This window comes from Hemitrygon akajei, chromosome 15, assembly GCF_048418815.1.
Source record: "Hemitrygon akajei chromosome 15, sHemAka1.3, whole genome shotgun sequence".
Classification (NCBI taxonomy): Eukaryota; Metazoa; Chordata; class Chondrichthyes; order Myliobatiformes; family Dasyatidae; genus Hemitrygon; species Hemitrygon akajei.
In genome coordinates, this window is record NC_133138.1 from 24072364 (window position 1) to 24092304 (window position 19941).

Consider the following 19941-nt stretch of genomic DNA (forward strand, 5'->3'; position numbering starts at 1 on the left):
TGGGCAGTGTCTTTACAAGATGGGTAACTCCAGCCATTATCAATACTCTTCAGAGATTGTCTGCCTGGTGTCAGTGGTCACATGACCAGGATTTGTGATATGCACCAGCTGGTCATATGACCATCCTCCACCTGCTCCACCACCCCGATCAGGCTTCACAGCACCCTGATCAGAGGACTAAGCACACCTTGCCCAAGGGTGACCTTCAGGCTTGCAGAGGGAAGGAGTGCCTTACACCTCCTTTGGTAGAGTCACATCCTCCACCCCACTACCCAATAAGCACCCATCTAGGGTGATGACTTGTAATCTCTGTCTCATACAGTGTATTAATGTTCTGCAGTGAGGCTGCTGTATCCTCCGGTGCACAAGCCAGGACAGAACTTAGAAAGCCACGGCTGTACAAGCATTAAGATTACTTCAGCATCACTAACTGGTTCCAATGTAATGCACAATATGTTTAGCACCATCCCAGTTGTAGGAGTTAATGGAAAGATGAACTCGTTTTAACATCAGTGATTGTAGGGAGTTGTAGATGGAGAGCTAATACAGTACTTGTGGGGTGGATTTCGGTGGGACGAGCAGTGACAACGTGGACATGCGGAGCACAGGGAGTAAGTGTAACTTTGTGGAGCTGGCGATGACTGTGTGTTAGACAGATGGTGACTATTGTATATGGAGCCGTGCGGGACAGGTGTTGTACACATGGAGATGAATTGGAGAGATGAATTGTGACTGTGTTTGGATGCTACTGCAATGACTGGGAAAATGTTTGGTGCCCAGTTGCTGTTGTGAAGATATTACTCATTTGCAGATAGGGAACTCTCTCTTCTCTGCTACCTGTATCAGTGATAGGAGGGGTGTTGCTTTTTGAATTCGTGTATAGAATTTGTGTGTTAATGACAACACCGGTACTTATTCTCCATGCATATTTGCCTTTGCAAAGGCAGTGGTGAGCTGCTATCATCAACCTTTGGAGTCTCTTCTAGTGGAGTTACTTCCACAGTGCTGTTGGGGAAAGGGTCCCAGGATTTAGACTCAGTGATAAAACAGTGAGGTATCATCAGGTCAGGATGGGGCATCGCTTCAAGTGGAATTTCCTGGTAGTGGTGCTCCATTGTGCCTGCCGCCTTTGCCTCTCTTGCCGGTGGAGATCGGGCAGTTCAGATGTGTTTTTGGAGTAGTCTGGATTAGTGATTACAATACATTTCAGAATCAGAATCAAGATCAGGCTTAATATCACTAGTATATGTCATGAAATTTGTTGATTTGTGGAAGCAGTAGATTGCATAATTAAATAAGTCGTGCAAAAAGAAAGAAAACTGCATAGTGATCATGAGTTCAGAAATGTGATGGTGGAGGGGAAGAAACTGTTCCTGAAACATTAACTGTGTGCCTTCAAGCTCCAGTACTTCCTCTTTGAGTGTAGCAATGAGAAGAGGGCATGTCCTGTGTGATGATAGATAGATAGATAGATAGAGATAGATAGATACTTTATTCATCCCCATGGGGAAATTCAACATTTTTTCCAATGTCCCATACACTTATTGTAGCAAAACTAATTACATACAATACTTAACTCAGTAAAAATATGATATGCATCTAAAATCACCCTCTCAAAAAGCATTAATAATAGGTTTTAAAAAGTTCTGAAGTAGTTTACTTAAATACATTGTGTCCTAACCCCGGCACTTTAACATATCTTACTCCTGGCGGTTGAATTGTAAAGCCGAATGGCATTGGGGAGTATTGATCTCTTCTTCCTGTCTGAGAAGCATTGCATCGATAGCAACCTGTCGCTGAAACTGCTTCTCTGTCTCTGGATGGTGCTATGTAGAGGATGTTCAGGGTTTTCCATAATTTGATTAATAATGATGAACAAAACATATGTTAGCTGTTGGAAACAGGATTCATTCAGAATCCCTTACTGTTTGTTAGGAATGAATTTGCCTATTCTTCAAGTGATGGGATGATAGATAGATAGATAGATAGATACTTTATTCATCCCCATGGGGAAATTCAACATTTTTTCCAATGTCCCATACACTTGTTGTAGCAAAAACTCATTACATACAATACTTAACTCAGTAATAATATGATATGCATCTAAATCACTAACTCAAAAAGCATTAATAATAGCTTTAAAAAAAAGTTCTTAAGTCCTGGCAGTTGAATTGTAAAGCCTAATGGCATTGGGGAGTATTGACCTCTTCATCCTGTCTGAGGAGCATTGCATCGACAGTAACCTGTCGCTGAAACTGCTTCTCTGTCTCTGGATGGTGCTATGTAGAGGATGTTCAGGGTTTTCCATAATTGACCGTAGCCTACTCAGCGCCCTTCGCTCAGCTACCGATGTTAAACTCTCCAGTACTTTGCCCACGACAGAGCCCGCCTTCCTTCCTTTATGGCGGATTCCATCTTTTTGAGCCATTGCCTTTTGAAAGTGTCCTTGATGCTGGGGAGTCTAGTGCCCATGAAGCAGCTGGATGAGTTTACAACTTTCTGCAATGTTTTCCAATCCTGTGAAATGTCCCCTCCGTACCAGACAGTGATGCAACCAGTTAGAATGCTGTCCACTGTACATCTGTAGAAATTTGCAAGTGTCTTTAGTGACTTAACAATTCTTCTCAAACTTGTATTGACATACAGCTGCTGTTGTATCTTCTTTGTAATTGCATCAAAATGTTGGGCCCACAATAGATTCTCAGAGACGTTGACACCCAAGAACTTGAAACTACTCACCATTTCAACTTCTGATTGCTTGATGACGACTGGTGTGTATTCCCCTAAGTTCCCCTTCCTGAAGTCCACAATCAGTTGCCTGGTCTTACTATCATTGAGTTCAAGCTTGTTGCTGCTACACCACTCAGCCAGATGATCTACCTTGCTCCCATATGCCTCCTTGTCACCATATGAAATTCTGCTAACAATGGCTGAGTTATCGGCAAGTTTATAAATGGTATTTGAGCTGTGCCTAGTGAGTCGAGCAGTGGGCTAAGCATGCATCCCTGAGGTGTGCCAGGAAGCAAAGAGGAGACGTTATTTCCGATCGCCACATACTGTGGTCTCCTGGTGAGGAGGTCAGGGATCCAGTTTCAGAGAGAGGTACCGAGGCCAGGTTTAGGAGCTTGTTGATTAAAACCTAGGGTATGATTGTGTTAAACACTGAGCTGTAGTCAATAAACAGCAGCCTGGCATAGGTACTGTATTACTATTGTCCAGATGATCCAAAGCCAAGTGGAGGGCCATTGAGACTGCATCTGCTGTAGACCTATTGTGGTGAGAGGCAAGTTGCAGCAAGTCCATGTCCTTGCTTAGGCAGGGGTTGATCCAAGCCATAATCAATCTCTGAAAGCACTTCATTACAGTAGATGTGAGTGCCACTGGGTGGTAGTCATTGAGGAAGCTCACCCCCACTCTTCCTAGGCACCAATATGATTGTCACTTTTTTGAAGCTGGTGGGTACCTCCAACTGCAACAAGGAGAGATTGACGATGTCCTTGTACACTCACGCCAGCTGGTTGGCACAGGTTTTCAAAGCCATACCAGGTACACCGTCAGGGTATGACGCTTTGTGAGTGTTCACTCTCTAGAAAGATGTTCTGATGTTGGTCACCAAGTCAGAGATCCCAGGGTCACCAGGGATTCAAATGGGCGTAGTTTCATTCTCCCTTTCAAAGGCGCCGAGCTCATCTGGGAGTGAGGCATCACAGCCGTTCACGATGCTGTTTCACTTTGTGGGAAGTAATGGCCTGCGAATCCTGCCAGAGCTGATATGCATCCAATTCCATCTCTAACCATAATTAGAATTGTTTTATTTTTGACCCTTAAAATAGCCTTCCATTGGTTGTACCTGGATTTCTTATATAGTTCTGGATCACTGGTCTTGAATGCCACAGATCTAACCCTCAGCAGACTATAGATTTGCTGTTTATCCACAGCTTCTGGTTTGGGTATGTCTGGTATGTTCTCATCCACGGAGGACTAGACGAAGCCGGTGACAACTGTGGTGTACTCATTCAGACACATCTGATGAACTGGAGAGGTTGCAGTACTGTGGGCTGATGGTGAAGTGAATGAATATTTAGCATGAAAAAAATTATCCTTTTTTTAATTGATGTTGTTCCTGTTTAGCTACAAGAAGGGTATCAATAAGATTGGAAGAGTGCAGAAAACATTTAGAAGGATGTTGTCAGGATTTGAGGAGCTGAGGTATATGGCAAGGTTGAATAGGTTAGGACTTTATTCCCTGAACATAGGAGAAAGATGGGAGATTTGATAGAGCTATACAAAATTATGACAGGTATAGATGGGGAAAAGCCAGCAAGCTTTTTCCAGTGAGGTTGGGTGAGACTAGAGCTAGGGGTCATCGGTTAAGGATGAGAGTTAAGAAGAATCTGAGAGGGAGATTCTTCACTTAGAGGGTGGTGCAAGTGTGGAACATGCTGACAGTGGAAGTGGTGGTTGGTTTGATTTTAACATTTAAAAGAAGTATAGGTGGGATATGAGGGCTATGGTCCAGATGCAGGTCGATGGCACTAGGCAGAATAAAAATTCAGCAGGGAGTAGATGGGCCAAAGGGCCTGATTTTGTGCTGTGGCACTCTATGTGCTGCCACTGGATGTTACGACTTTGTCCTGGGTGGTGGTGTGCTTCTTGAGAATATGTTGGAGCCACACTCACTGAGTTAAGAGAAAAGCATGTTATCTCAGTGCCATGGTTGGCAGGTTTGTTTTGGAGAGATTCTGTGAATATGTGGAGCTGTTCTTGGGCTGATTACAACAAGGAGTCACTGTAGCACTCAGAGCAACCAGAAGGTCTCTCCTTTTTCTTTTCTTTTCAGACATCAACACACTAAGAATTGGCTGTGGAAAAGGATCCCAAAGTGTATTTTGTTTTAAACTTCCCCAGATGAGAGACACCAACACATATATCCACAAAGTCATTCGCTTTTTAATTGGACCATGATATTTCTCGATTTCAGTTCAGAAGACTGACTCATTTTGTCTCGTGCATATTTCTGTTTTTCACATCAGCTGTCCACGTGTGCAAGTGTTTTGCTGCAGAGCTATAAAAGTTGAGCTGCTTCGTCAATCAAAGATTTGCTCCTAGCTTGTGTTGTTCCGTCTGTTATCAATTAGCAGTGGAAGTGGTGCTGTTTAGCAGTGATTTGTTCAAATAATGACATAGACGTGTGTCCTGCTTTAAATTAGTGAACCTAAAGGCTAAATAACGCGTGTTTATTCTCCCCCATTCTTGCACAAAGGGAGACCAGATGTTGTCACGCCAACATGGTCTCAGAGATAATCCTTACTAGAAGTGCAGCCATTTTCCATAGTCACCGAGACTTCATACACAAGCTGAAGAATACACTACTTGGTTAGTACTGTGGTAAGAATATTCAAAGTGGGAGTTAAATCTGACTTTAAAAGCTGATGTTATCTCCTCTATACCAGGCTAAAGTACAGCTGATAGTGCAACATTAATAGTTATTGAGTTGTAGGGAAAGGTTGAATAGGTTAGGACTTTATTCCCTAGAATGTCGGAGAATGAGAGGAGATTTACTAGAGTTATAAAAATTATGAGGGGTATCAATAGGGTAAGTGCAAGCAGGCCTGTTCCACTGAGAATGGGTGAAATTAGAACTAGAGGTGAAAGGTGAAGTGTTTAAGGAAACCCTGAATCAGAATCAGGTTTATTATCACTGGCATGTGTCGTGAAATTTGTTAACTTAGCAGCAGCAGTTCAATTCAATACATAATATAGAAGAAGAATAAATAAATAAATAAATAACAGTAGATGTATATTGAATAGATTAAAAATTGTGCAGAAAACAGAAATAATATATACTTAACAAGTGAGGTAGTGTTCAAAGGCTCGATGTCCCTTTAGGAATCAGATGGCAGAGGGGAAGAAGCTGTTCCTGAATCGCTGATTGTGTGCCTTCAGGCTTCTGTATCTGATACCTGATGGTAACAGGGAGAACAGTGCATGCCCCAGGTGCTGGAGGTCCTTAATAATGGATGCTACCTTTCTGAGACACCACTCCTTTAAGATGTCCTGGGTACTTTGTAGGCTAGTACCCAAGATGGCGCCGACTAAATTTACAACCCTCTGCAGCTTCTTTCGGTCCCTTGCAGTAGCGCCCCCCCCCCACCCCACATACCAGACAGTGATGCAGCCTGTCAGAATGGTCTCCACGGTACATTTATAGAAGTTTTTGAATGTATTTGTTGACATACCAAATCTCTTCAAACTCCTAATGAAGTATAGTTGCTGTCTTGCCTTACCTGAAGGGGAGCTTCTTCACTCGTACTGTGGTGAGAGCGTGGAACGAGCTGCCAGCAGAAGTGGTGGATCCAGGACTGATTTCGATATGTAAGATAATCTTGGGTTGGTACATGGATGGGAAGAGTATGGAGGGTTATGGTCCAGGTGCAGACCAATAGTAATGGGCAGAATAATGGTTCAGCATGGACTAGATGGGCTGACAGGCCTGTTTCTGCGTTGTTGCGTTCTATGACTATATTCTATAGATTTATTAAAAAAATAAATGAAAATATATATCTTTAGGAACTTGATCATTTCAGCATTAGAATTCCAAATAAGGGGCCATAAGTTTGACCAAATATGCTAATAATGTTTACATCAAGAGTGATGTTATGCAATTAAACTGAAGACGCTGTATAGTCATTGGCTCTAACATGATGTCGGAATGGAGTTTGAAGGTAACTCCTTGTACATTTTGGCACTGATGCTCTTTCTGGTGATCAAAGCCAAGACACTGACTGCTATTGTGCCATTACGATCTCCCAGTTGTTCAGACGTCCAGTCATTCTGATCCCCACGGAGGTCTGAGGGACAGTCAATGTAAAGGATGGTGTCACTGCAACTGACAAATGCCAAAAAATGTAGATCCAGCATCACGTTGACAGGGAATTTGTTTCTGCAGCCAAGTAAATACTTCATTAAAACTGAACTTGCTTTGACTACATTTTTCCCGAGGTCATCTTTGCTCAAGCAATAAGGTTGGGATTTGCAGAGAAAGCATTTGCATTTATTTACCAACTTTCACTGCCTACATCAAAGCACATTATACATAGTAAACTTCTCCTGAGGTTTAGTCAGTGTTGGTGTTCAGGAAACGTGGAAACAGATTTGCAAGGAAGTGAGCTTCAAGCAGCTGCAGGGGCAGTAAATCACTAGATCACCTGGGGAATTTTCCTAACACTAGCTGAAGACTGAGGTCAGTTTATGCATAAAACAGCATCTCTGTGAGTCCAGCATTCTCTCAGGAGAGAATAAAGTGGATATTGAAAGTGCAGTCTTCTCTCTCAGAAGAGATAATGCTACCAACATCTGTCACAGTGTGAGCCTTTCTTTCACTTAATGAGCTGAGAGGTTGGTGTTGGGGAGAAGGATGGTATTTAATTGCCCATGAGCAGAAGGCAGTGAACAACCTTCTTGAAACACTTCATCGATGATGGTTTTCAGTGATAAATTATAAAAGAGGGACCATAAAACATAGGAACAGAATTAGGCCATTTGAAACATCGGGTCTGTTCCACCATTCAATCATGGCTGAATTATTCTCCCTCTCAACCCCATTTTCTGCCTTCTCCCCATAACCTTTGATGTCCTTATTAGTAAAGAATCTATCAACCTTTGCTTTAAAAATACCCAATGATTTGGACTTCACAGCTGCCTGTGGCAATGAACTCCACAGATTTACCTCCCCAACTAAGAAGTTGTTCTTCATCTCGGTTCTAAAACTACCACAGAGTTTGTCAGCTTAACGTTAAAAAAGCTATAGTCTGGGATGAGTTAGTCACATGCTATAACATTCCAGCAACTAAGTCAAAGTAGTTCCACCTAAGACACACCACTATTGTGAGAATTTTATAATAGGACCGTGTTTTTATAGAATAATCATTTATATAGTAGTACTTATATTTACATAGGGTGGTCCAGTAGCATGTTAGTGCCAAAGATCAAAAGACAAATGTTCAATTCCCACTGCTGTAAGAAGTTTGAATGTTCTCCCTGTGACCTGGTGTGTTTCCCATGGGTGCTCCTCTCTTCTTTCACATTCCAAAGATGTACAGGTTAGGGTTAGTGACTTCTGGGCATGCTATGTTGGCACCGGAAGTGTGGTGACAGGTGCGGGCTGCCCCCATCTCAGATTGTGTTCGTTTTCGATGCAAACAACGCATTTGATGTTCCTCTTTAAATTCCTCTTTTGATGTTTCAATGTACGTGTGACAAATTAAGCTGATCTTAACTTTAATCTTAGTAGGACATCTGAAGGGTCTGTCACTCTCATAGTCAAAGGCCTGTCTCTGATAAGGGCATAGTTATACAAACAGTATAATTATAATTAAGTATAATTACACTGCCATTGTCATAGGGTGTAAAAATCAGAAGGGAACTATTATGCTCTGGAAACAAGAAAGTAAATTACTCCCAAAAATGACGATCATGCTTATAAACTTACAGCACAAAAAAAGTATGTGTCGACTTTTCTGAAGCAAACCCTTAAAGCAAAGTAGGTTGAGAAGGGACTAGATCAGCGGCTCCCAACCTGGGGTCCACGGACACCTCGGTTAATAGTAAGGCTCCATGGCATAAAAATAGTTGGGAACGTCTGGACTAGATGAAGGTGAGCAAGATCATGAAGTGCTCTGACTGGATAAGGGGAATTTGTACTGAACAGTAGGTGGTCCAAGGACCACGGAAGGTGTTTAATATGATGGGAAAAATATATAGCATGATGGGTTTTATTTCAGAGACTAAAATCCAGACCTCTCTCTTTGCAAAGATCAGTCAGGGCTTTCAAAACAGAATTTATTTAGCTGCCTAATGGAAGTTAACTTGCAGCAGTCCCAATAAAGGCAAAAGGAATGGGGTTGACTGGTTTGTTTGATTGGGAGCCAACATAGATTCAATGGGCTGAATGGCCACTTTTAAGCATAAGTGTTCTATATTTCTATCATCCAACTTGTTCCATCCCCCATCTTTTTTCCCATTTCCCTGTTTTATTACTGTAGTTACTTGGACTCTGTGACTAGAGAACCCATAAAAAGAGGCATTATCAGTGAAAATGTTTTTGGCAAATCCTTTACTCTTCATTCCAGCCTCTGTTTGCTCTTGGCCCCATTCATTACAGAATACTGACCATCAGACATTTGTTTAATGTCAACTGACTGGCTCTTAATGGATTCTAAACTTGAATGATTTTTGCATCTCAAACTACTGTGTAAGCTTTTAAGTTTTCAGATTAAAATTTTATATGAACATAAGCAATTCATAAATATCCAGTGGTGTCATAAAGTTATTGGACCAAAATCCAGGGCTATTCTGAGATCTGTTACCTTATGTTTCCATCTCTGGATCGAGAACTAATACTGCTCTTTTTGCAGCCTTGTGGAGAGGGTAAAAGAGGTCATTTCTTGTGTATTTTGCCAGGTTATTAGTTAAAAGGCTACTGCAGAAACTTAACCATGAGTGCATGGGTTTCCTCCTGGTGCTCTGGTTTCCTCCCACATTCTAAAGTTGTACAGGTGAGCAGCAGTGAATTGTGGGAATGCTATGTTGTGCCGGAAGCATGGCGACAATTGCAGGCTGCCCTCATCATATCCTTGGTCTGTGTTGGTCACTGGCGTGAACAAAACATTTCACTGTGTGCTTCGATGTTCATGCAACAAATAAAGTTGTTTTCTCATCTATTTTAATTGGGGAAATATTTTAAAATACCAGTGCATAAAATCTTCATTGGTGCTTGCATACTTATAGCTGTACATAGTCTCATTAAAGTGGGTGCCGCAGGTCGCATAGCAGGTACTGCAATGTTATTACAGATTGAGATGTTCATGAATTTGGAGTTAAGTCCTGGCGCCATCTGTAAGGAATTTGTATATTCTCCCCATTGAACCGTGTACGTTTCCTGCACGAGTTCCAGTTTCCTCCCACAGTCCAAAAGACCTACCAGTTAGTAGGTTATCCTGTGATATCCATTGTAAAGTATCCTGTGATTAGGCTGGTATTTGATAGGTGGGTTGCTAGGCAGTTTGGTTTGTTGGTCCACACTTTAACTCTAAATAAAGTCACATTGCAACCTTATGGCTTTACACTAACTGAAGGAATGAACCTTAGCTGATCTTTTCTTATTGGCTGGAAGTCCCGTCAATGTTTGATGGAAAGTCCAAGAGTGAGGGGACGGGAAAAGATTTGTTTGTGTGGAAATCATCTTTCACCCTTGGTGCTGCCAATAGAGATTGCACATTTGTTGACCTGCTTTAGTTCTTCACATTCTTCTGGAACTTGTTCATTTTTTGATTCTTTTCCTACTTCCCCACCCCTCACGTAATTGCAACATCTACCCCAACCCTCTGAACCCTTTCATTAATGTTATGCAGGTTATGATTTTAGTTATCTGGTTACATCTCTTGTCATCTCATGCTAATAATCACCTATCACTTAACCACCTTGTGCTCTCCACTTTGCTGTTTTTACCTTCCCTCCTCTCTTTCATTTCCCTTTTTATATATTGCTCCTCACTAACATGAGGAGCAGTCTGCACTTAAGTCACTTTCCTCCAGATGTGGCGCCTGGGTGCTGTCAACTCATCTCCCAGTAGCTATATAAACTTTGAATGATAAGGGTGATTATCATTATGTGCCATGTTGTATGATGTGGGTGATCATGGTCTTTTCATGACCATGATTGTTCTTCCCAAATTTTTTTGACGCAAGTCGTTTGCCATTGCCTTTTTCTAGGCAGTGCCATTACAAGATGGGTGACCCCAGCCATTATCAATACTCTTCAGAGGTTTTTGCCTGGTGTCAGTGGTCGCATCACCAGGACTTGTGATATGCACTGGCTGCTCATACGACCATCCACCACCTGCTCCCATGGCTTCATGTGACCCTGATTGGAGGTGGGGGGGTGGGGTGGGCTACACCTTGCCCGAGGGTGACCTGCAGGCTAGCAGAGAGAAGGAGCTCCTCACACTTCCCTTGGTAGAGTCATATCTCCTCCCACCACCCTGAATGATACAATGTTTTGATATGTCTTACCTACTCATTTAGTATTTGTCCTAGCTTTTAAACTACTGTGTTGTTTAAACTCAACTGTTGTTTTAACAATTGTTTAAACAGTTGTTTTTAACTCAACTGCTCTGTGCTGCCACTGCAAGCCTAATCCTTTCATGAGACCATAAAAAGAAGTAGAGGAACAACCATTTACACAGGTTACGCAGTATGTATGTTCTCCAAAGATGATACCTGACCTGTTGAGTTCCTCCAGCATTTTGTGTTTGTGCCTCTGGATTTCCAGCATCTGCAGAATCTCTTGTGTTTATAAAAAGGACTATGCCATACAGCTTCTCGAACCTTCTCTGTCATTCAGCATGACCCTGCCTAATCCAGCATCCCTCTTGCACTTTCTTGATCTTTCTCATGACACTTTGATTTACTTACTAATTGGAAATCCATCTATCTCAGCTTGAAATATACTCACATACACTGCCCCACAGGTCTCTGCAGCCATGATTGGAACTACTTGAACTAAGGGGCTTTATCTAAAATGAAGCTGCTTCCAGGTACCTGGGCTATGAATTTGCTTGACTACAGGAGTTTTAAAGAGGAATGCATGAGATAACATCTCCAATTTGCTCCCAGGGTTATATACTGCTCCTTGCCTTCTCCTCTCTATCGGTGGTCAATTCATTGTGTTCTCTTTGTTCCAGAGCCAGGCCACCAGCGAACTGGAGGACCAGCTGAGGTCTGCGTCCAGCATCACGGAGCTAATGGACATCTTCTACCCAGAGTACAGGAAGATCCACGAGTGCCTGCAGAGGAAATCCTCCGTGATGAAGCATGCACGGAGAGGGACTGAAGAAGCGGAATGGAAGGAGGCAGCGGCATTTACAGTGTTATGGAAAGAAGAAGATTTAAAAAGTGAGGAACAATGAGGCTTTGTTTACTATGAGATCCAGTAAGTTTAGGAAATAAGAGCAGAAAATGCTGGAAATACTTATCAGGTCAGGCAGAATCTGGAGAGAGAAACATGGTCAACATTCCTAATTAAAACCTTTTAGCATTTTCTGATTTTATTTCAGATCCTTGGTCTCCTCCATATTTTTCTTTCGATCTACAAAGTAGTCAGGATGTCCCAGTTTTGTTTTGCAGCAAAGTCATGATGTAGGGGAATGAAACAGCTAATTTTAGATTCAGATTCAGATTTAGTTATCACATGTATATCGAAACATACAGTGAAATGTGTCATTTGTGTTAACATCCAGCACACCCTAGGATGTATTGGGGGCAGCCCGTGAGTGTGACTACACATTCTGATACCTAGATAGCATGCCCACAGTGTTCCACGGAACAACGCAAGCACCAGCAATGAGAACAGCACATGGCAAAACAAAACCCATTCACACATACACACAGGCCTCCAATCCCAGGACAGGCCAGCCCTGGGCGTTCAGTCCTTGTCCCTGAATTCTCAGGCGTGCAGGCATCGGCTCTCCAACTTTGGACTCACACCATGATCCCACAAACAGCAATCTGAGACTGAATGTTTGAAGCTGGCTGAAGAGTAAACACCTGCCAAAATCCCAGGAGAAATCCTTGCTCTTCTTTAAATGGTAGCAGAGTGGTTAGCACAACGCTTTACGGTACCAGTAACCTGGGTTCAATTCCTGCCACTGCCTGTAAGGAGTTTACACGTTCTCCCCGTGACCGCATGGGTTTCCTCTGGGTGCTCCGGTTTCCTCCCACAGTGCAAAGATGTACCGGTTAGTAGGTTAATTGGGCATTGTAAATTGTCCTGTGACTGGGCCAGGGTTAAATTGGGGGTTGCTAGTCCGTCTAGCACGAAGGGCCGGAAGGGCCTATTCTGCACTGAAACTCAAATTTTAAAAATGGCATTGTAGAGCTTTTAAATTTCACTTGAGAGGACAGGCACCCTCCATCTAAAAGCTGGAACTGATAATAGTGCAGAAGCAGAAAAGACAAGTCATGCAGCGTCATCTCTGGTGATCGTCCACACTGTGGAATTGAAAGATATTACTAGATTGATGTTCTTCCATCTTCCTCAGATCCCCATTTATTAGGCTATCCTGATAAAGGGTGCACAAATACAGGCTACATTTCTCTACAGTTACTGGATGAGACACGCTGAGATATCCTATAAACCAATAGATGAGGCAGATACAACAGTGTTTAGGAGGCTTTAAGGTAGACACGTGAATATGCAGGGAATAACAAGATATAGATATAGATATAGATTTGGCTCCATGCTTTGCACTGACGTTGTAGGCCAAATGGACTGTTCCTGTACTATACCGTTATATGAATGAAAATGAGGGCCAGCTAACAGCTGCATTTAGAGTACCTCAGCATTCTTTGGAGATGGTATGAAGTATGACATAAAATTAGAAATAAATTTAAATTGCATGAAGGCAAAATTTAGAGTAAATGCCATTTGAAATAAAACCTGTAAATCTGACTTTCTGTCAAACACGATGAATGTATTAAATTATAGAGCAGATAATTATGCACTGGAAGTGTTTCAAACTAGAGCAAAATCGCAAAATGAAAAAGAGAATCAAACGTCTTTACACCTAATGAGTATGCCTGAAACGTCATTATTATTACAATACAAAGTATCCCGGTAAAGCAGAACAAAAGTACTGCTAGACTAGCTTACAAAACTGGGAGTTTTGTGAAAATACTTGAAAACCCAACAACCATAGAACAAATAGGGTGTTTGTTTAAACTGTAGCCAGTTTCCCTACTAATTCCCAACCGTCCAATAGCTCTTACTCGGTGCAAGCTTTCTGCTGTTGTAAGTATCCTTTATTTAAATGCATGTTTCAAAACCAACTAATAACTCAACCAAATCATTTGACAGATATTGAACTTGAATGGGAAAAGACTCAGTGTAAGCCTAGAGAAGTGTGCTTGGATTTGGGGAAGGAGCTTGGGACTGCAACAAACAAGTTCTACAAACCTCCCTGTGTGTCTGTCCACAGATGTGGAGGCTGCTGCAACAGCGAAGGACTAGCGTGTGTAAACGTCAGCACATCCTTCGTCAGTAAGACAGTAAGTAACTTTTATTTGGTTTTGAAGACTTTCGTAGCTCAACCTGCCTGTTGGAAAGATTTATACATGTCCTATTAACAGCAATAAAGAAGTAGGGAGCTTTCATCCAAAGAAAAAGCACACGTAAAGAAATGGCATATCTAAGAATATGGGCAATTTTAATTTAATTTCAGTGTGCTAGAGAGTAGAATTCCCGATGTTGGAGGAGTCCAGAACCAGAGGCCACAGTTTAAGAATAAGGGGTAGGCCATTTAGAACAGAGTTGAGGAAAAACTTTTTCACCCAGAGAGTTGTGGATCTGTGGAATGCTCTGCCTCAGAAGGGAGTGGAGGCCAATTCTCTGGATGCTTTCAAGGAAGAGTTAGTTAGAGCTCTTAAAGATAGCAGAGTCAAGGGATATGGGGAGAAGGCAGGAACAGGGTACTGATTGTGGATAATCAGCCATGATCACATTGAATGGTGGTGCTGGCTCGAAGGGCCGAATGGCCTACTCCTGCACCTATTGTCTATTGTCTAATCTGGTTTAATATCACTGATATATATAATGAATTTTGTGGTAGCAGTACAGCTCAATACATAAAAACAGACTATAAATTATAATAAGAAATATATATAAAATTAAATTAAATAAGAAGTAATTAAGTAGTGAGGTATTGTTCATATGTTGGTTCATTCAGAAATCTGATGACGGAGGGGAAGAAGCTGTTCCTAAATGTTGTGTGTGTGTATCTTCAGGCTCCTGCTATTAATTTCTCACTGAAGCTCAAATTAAAAATTATGTTCAAGACCATAAAAAAAGCTAATAGTTTTTTTTTATCCGTTGTAGTTGATGGAGATAACAATACCACAAGTGGGACTTTCCAAGCCAGTGGTAATCAGCTTCATCAATCACACTGCCTGTAGCTGCCAGCCCAAGCGAGACATCTTTGGACATACCCACTCCATTATCAGACGTTCTTTTCACGTTTTCCCAAACAGGTAAGAATTCATGTGGACACAAGAGACTTTGCAGATACTGGAAACCCAGAACAACACATTTAAAATGCTGGAGGAACTCAGCTGGTCAGGCAGCATCTGCGGAGGGGAATAAGCAGTTAGTATTTTGGGTCAAAACCCTTCATCGGGACGTCAGGATTCATGTGGTCCTATCTAGCAAGGGGTCAGGGGATAAGGGGCATGTTTATTTTACACAGACAGTGTAGATGTCTGGGACGGGCTGTACGAGGTAGTAGTGGAGATAGTGTTCAAGAGGCATATGAATATGCAAAGAATGGAGGGATCTGGATTCTAGACTGCAGAAGCAATGTAGTTTAATTTGGCATTGTCTTCAGCACAGATATTGTTGACTGAAGAGCCTGTCCTGAACATGTACATTTCTAAGTTCTATTATCAATTTCTGCCCTGTAATAGCAGGGTTATTCTTGGCTTGGAGAATCCTACAGATTGTAACAATACCAGTAGCCATAATGGCAGCACACATGGGAAGACTGTACCACATTTCATGTCATACTCGTAATGGGCGTCAGCTTCTGATTGTGAATGAACTGAGTGGATCGGGGATGCAGGGTGGATATGTAGAAAGATGCAGCTTTAAATCTGTCCCCAGCCTTTTGCTTCAGCTGCTCTGTGACACTGGACATTGCAGCTAACAGCCGGCTCCAGTACTGGAGGAATGTGATGGAGCGTTACGAGAACGAGCAGATCAAAGACAACCCACAGGCTTAGTCCTGACCCCATCAATGGCAAATTTAAACATCCTTCTGGAGTCACTGGGATTCATTTTCCAAAATACAAATGACATCTTTGGATACCCATCAACTATTTTAACATTGGCCTGAATTAAAAGTATTTGCAGCTGGCTTAATACATAATTTATCAAGAGAAATAGGAGCGGTCTCCAATGTTTATTAATTCCGATTCAGAATTCTTTTCTATTTATTGAGATACAGTGCAGAATAGGTCTTTCCAGCCCTTTGAGCAGTACTGCCTGTCCCTGATTTACAAGGACCTACAAACTGGTATGTCTTTGAAACTGAAGCACCCAAAGGAAACCCGTATAGTCACGGGAAAATGTGCAAACTCCTTACAGAGAGTGGCGGGAATTGAACCCGGATCGCCAGCACGGTAAAGTGTTGTGCTAACCACTACGCTACCGTGTCACTCTATGTGTACATCACAACATACAGTGAAATGTGTCAGTTTGTGTGAACAACCAGCTTACTGGGGATGTGCTGGGGGCAGCCTGCAAATGTCACCACAATATCCCTGTGCAGACATAGAATGTTTGGCAGAGCAACGCCGAACACAACAAAATGGAACACGACAAGCAACAAAACTCAACAACAAATTAAGCCTTTTCCTGTCTCCCACCCTCCCTCCCACACACATGGACAAATGTCCAACCCAGGACAGGCCTTCAGGAGGGATAGGCCTCTGCCCAGAACTGACAGCACTTTCCCCTCGTAAATTACCGCCCATTCTAGAACTCTTATCACCTCCAGAGCCAGGTAATGTTGCCTATCCAGTGATCTAATGACCCAGAACCGTAACTACCAATTCCATAATGGAAACTGGGGAATATGCTTAAATTCTGTTTATTTCTTTTTCAGTTCATAGCTCCCACACTGTAAGTTTCCCAGTGTGTACCATTGCCATTCTTGCTCCTTGCATACGTAACAACAACCATCTTCATTTGTGCAAGGTACTGCTCCAACTATTGGAGAGCTTCTCTCCTGATGCCTGTTAACTTGGATTTTACCAGAATGCCTTGATGCTACACTCAGGTAAATGATGTATTGATGGTAAGGACATTGACTTTCATCTTGCATCTGGAACTTGGCTCTTTGATCCTTGTTTGGAGAATGCCTGTCAAGATGTTTGGATTTGCATTGACTTGTCAATACCCAGCCTGCTAATTGAGGACTCAGTTATTGGTGAATAAATACCTCTTGACAGTGCTGTCAGTGATACCCACCATCTCTTTGCTGATGATTATAGGTTCTTGGATGGGTGAATGGGTTTGTCTGCATCTTGTTAACAGGACAGACCTAGGCAATTTTCCATACTGTTGATTAGGTGCCACAGTTGGAAGTTGACAGGGATAGCTGAGCCTGAGGTACAGCTGATTGAGGAGTACATGCCTTCAGTATACATCCAGGAAGCAGATTAGTCCTGTGACCTTTATTGTATTCAGCGCTCTCAACTATTTCTTGAAATCACCTGAGACAAATCAAATTGTCTGAAGACTGGCTTCTGTGATTTCAGGGTTCTTGGAAGGGAGAGAGGTAGATCATCAGTTTGGAACCTCAAAGTGAACATGGGTGAATGCTTCAGCCTTGCCTTTAGCACTTAGGTGTCATGTCCCACCACCATTGGGAATGGTGAGTTCTTGGATCCTCCTCCTACCATTAAACAACTAATTGTCACAGAGGCATTGAACACTGCAACACAGAATCAGGCCCTTTTGCCTGTCTGGTCTGTGCTGACTTGTTTCTCTGCCTAGCTCCATCTACCTCGACTTGGATCATTGCCTTCCATACCTCTTTCATCCATGTATCTATCTAAATATCTCTTAAAATTGGTAATTGAACCCATATCTACTACTTCCACTGGCAGATCATCCCACACTTGCACCATGATCAAGTTTCCCTTTCACCCTAACACTCCATGACCTTTTGTTCTCGTCTCATCCAACCTCAGGAGCAAAAGCCTTCATGTTATAGTCTTAGAAGGTCATGTGTCCATCATTTTCATGACAGGATGCATGTAAGCCTGTAGAATGTTGATCTGATCTGCAAATTTTGGGAAGCTTAGCTGCTTTTACATGGTACATAGTCCTGTGTTCCAGCTTCACCAGGCGGACACTTCCAATTGCTGGTGTGCCTGGTACTGCTGCTACAAATCTTCCTTCACTGCTCATCGAACCATGGTTCATCTCCTGGTTTCAGTGTGAGAATGGAGCGAGGGATATGCTGGCTGTTGATTCTAGTGATGTACGTCTCCAGTGTTGCCAATAGTCCACAGCATCCCAAGACTGCCTAGTCCTGATCATCCCATTTTGGACTGTTACAGTGCTGCAGAATGCCTCTCAATGTGAGGAGAAGACTTCTCTTCACAGGGACGAAATGGTGGTCACTTCTACCAGTGTGTAATGGATACATGCATCTGCCTCAGTCGATTAGTAAAAACAAGAGCAAAAGGAATTTATTCGTTATAGTAGTACCATCACTGATCTGATAATTATATCCTTCATGAGTAGGCAAGCTCGTTCAATGGGCCTGTCAGTAAAGGACATTCAGAAATACTCTTACTGCTTTAAGGGTTTCTTGCTTCAACTGAGGGAGGGCAGTAGCAGCTGATATGATGAGACTTCATGAGTTCTGGTATTAATATTGTGGGTTCCCTGTTCTGTTTCCCAACTCTATATCACACTGCTACCTCCCTGGATGTACTATCTTTTTGTTGTGGCAGAAGGTACCCAAGGTTTGCCTAGGAGGAAAATGGAAGGTATGATTCAATGATCATGAGTACGTCAAGCTCCTGCTTGTTAGGAGGGAGGGGACCGAGTCCCCAGGTACTTGTGATGTGCACACTGCAAATTCAGCAGAGCCGTGAGTGTCTTTGTCAGATCTGATTATGTAACTTCAATTAATGTCATGTGATTTTTTTTTGTTTTAATGTAGCATTTCTGGAAGGGTTGGATGATGTTTTGGACCATAACAGAGGGCATTTAAGAGTGAACTGCATTACAGCAGATGTGCACTCAGTGGCCACTTTATTAGGTACACCTGTACAGCTGCTTGTTAATATAAATATCTAATCAGCCAATCATGTAGCAGCAACTCAATCCATGAAAGTATGCAGATATAGTCAAGAGGTTTAGTTGTTCAGACCAAACATCAGAATGGGGGAGAAATGTGATCTAAGTGACTTTGACCGTTGAATGATTGCTGGTGCCAGACAGGGTGGTTTGAGTATCTCAGAAATTCTTGATCTCCTGGGATTTCCATGTACAGCAGTCTCTGGAGTTTACAGGAAAAACATCAAGTGAGCAGCAGTTGCGTGGGAGAGCTGTGAGAGGTCGGGGAGTATGGCCAGACTGGTTCAAGTTGACATGAATGTGACAGTAATTCAAGTAACCACATCTCTGAACACATAACACATTGAACTTTGAAGTGGATGGGATGCAGCAGCAGAAAACCATGAACATACACTCAGTGGCCATTTCATTAGGTACAAGAGGTACATAACAAAGTGACCACTGAATGTACAGTCACATATACTGTGGACAATGGATTTCTCACCCTTCAAAGGCACTGCTGAAACAGATGGCACTTTAGGTCAACTGGTAGTTTTATCATTATCATTAGTAAGTCCTGTTGTTATAATTGTTATAATTAACTGAATTTAAATTGTGCTGTTGTCATGGAGGGATTTGAACTAGCATCTCTAAAATGTTATTCCAGGCAGCTGGGAAACTAGTTTGCTAATTAAATAAACCTGCAATGAAAGTTGACTACAAGGCTAGAGGATTGTCATTAAATCCAATGTGCTTACATTCAAGTTGGAGAGTTTTTTTTGCAATTCGCGTCTCTGCAGGGGATGATGAGACTTGACTTTTGCATTCCGCAGCCCAGGGGAGTTTAACTCAGCCACATCGGGGTGGAGCCTGTCAGTCTCCTTCCTGAAGAAAGGGTAAGGTTGCTCATGGGAGATTTACAATGGCCTCGTGGAGGAGTATTTTTGTGAGGATGAAGGGGATCGTTGGGGAGGACATCCCAGGACTGATGAGGCCAGTCCTTAAAATCAGTGTAAGGAAGTCAGCTTTCCATGTTTG

The 19941-nt window shown here is 42.3% G+C and overlaps 1 protein-coding gene across 1 annotated transcript in view; it reads left to right on the plus strand.

The window, feature by feature from the left end:
- LOC140739206 (vascular endothelial growth factor C-like) overlaps nucleotides 1-19941 on the plus strand; it is a 72042-nt gene that overhangs the window by 40402 nt on the left and 11699 nt on the right. Inside the window, exons 2-4 of the mRNA XM_073067296.1 lie at nucleotides 11744-11954; nucleotides 13915-14105; nucleotides 14932-15083. Coding sequence (XP_072923397.1) covers nucleotides 11744-11954; nucleotides 13915-14105; nucleotides 14932-15083 — 554 coding nt within the window. The remainder of the gene's footprint in view (nucleotides 1-11743; nucleotides 11955-13914; nucleotides 14106-14931; nucleotides 15084-19941) is intronic.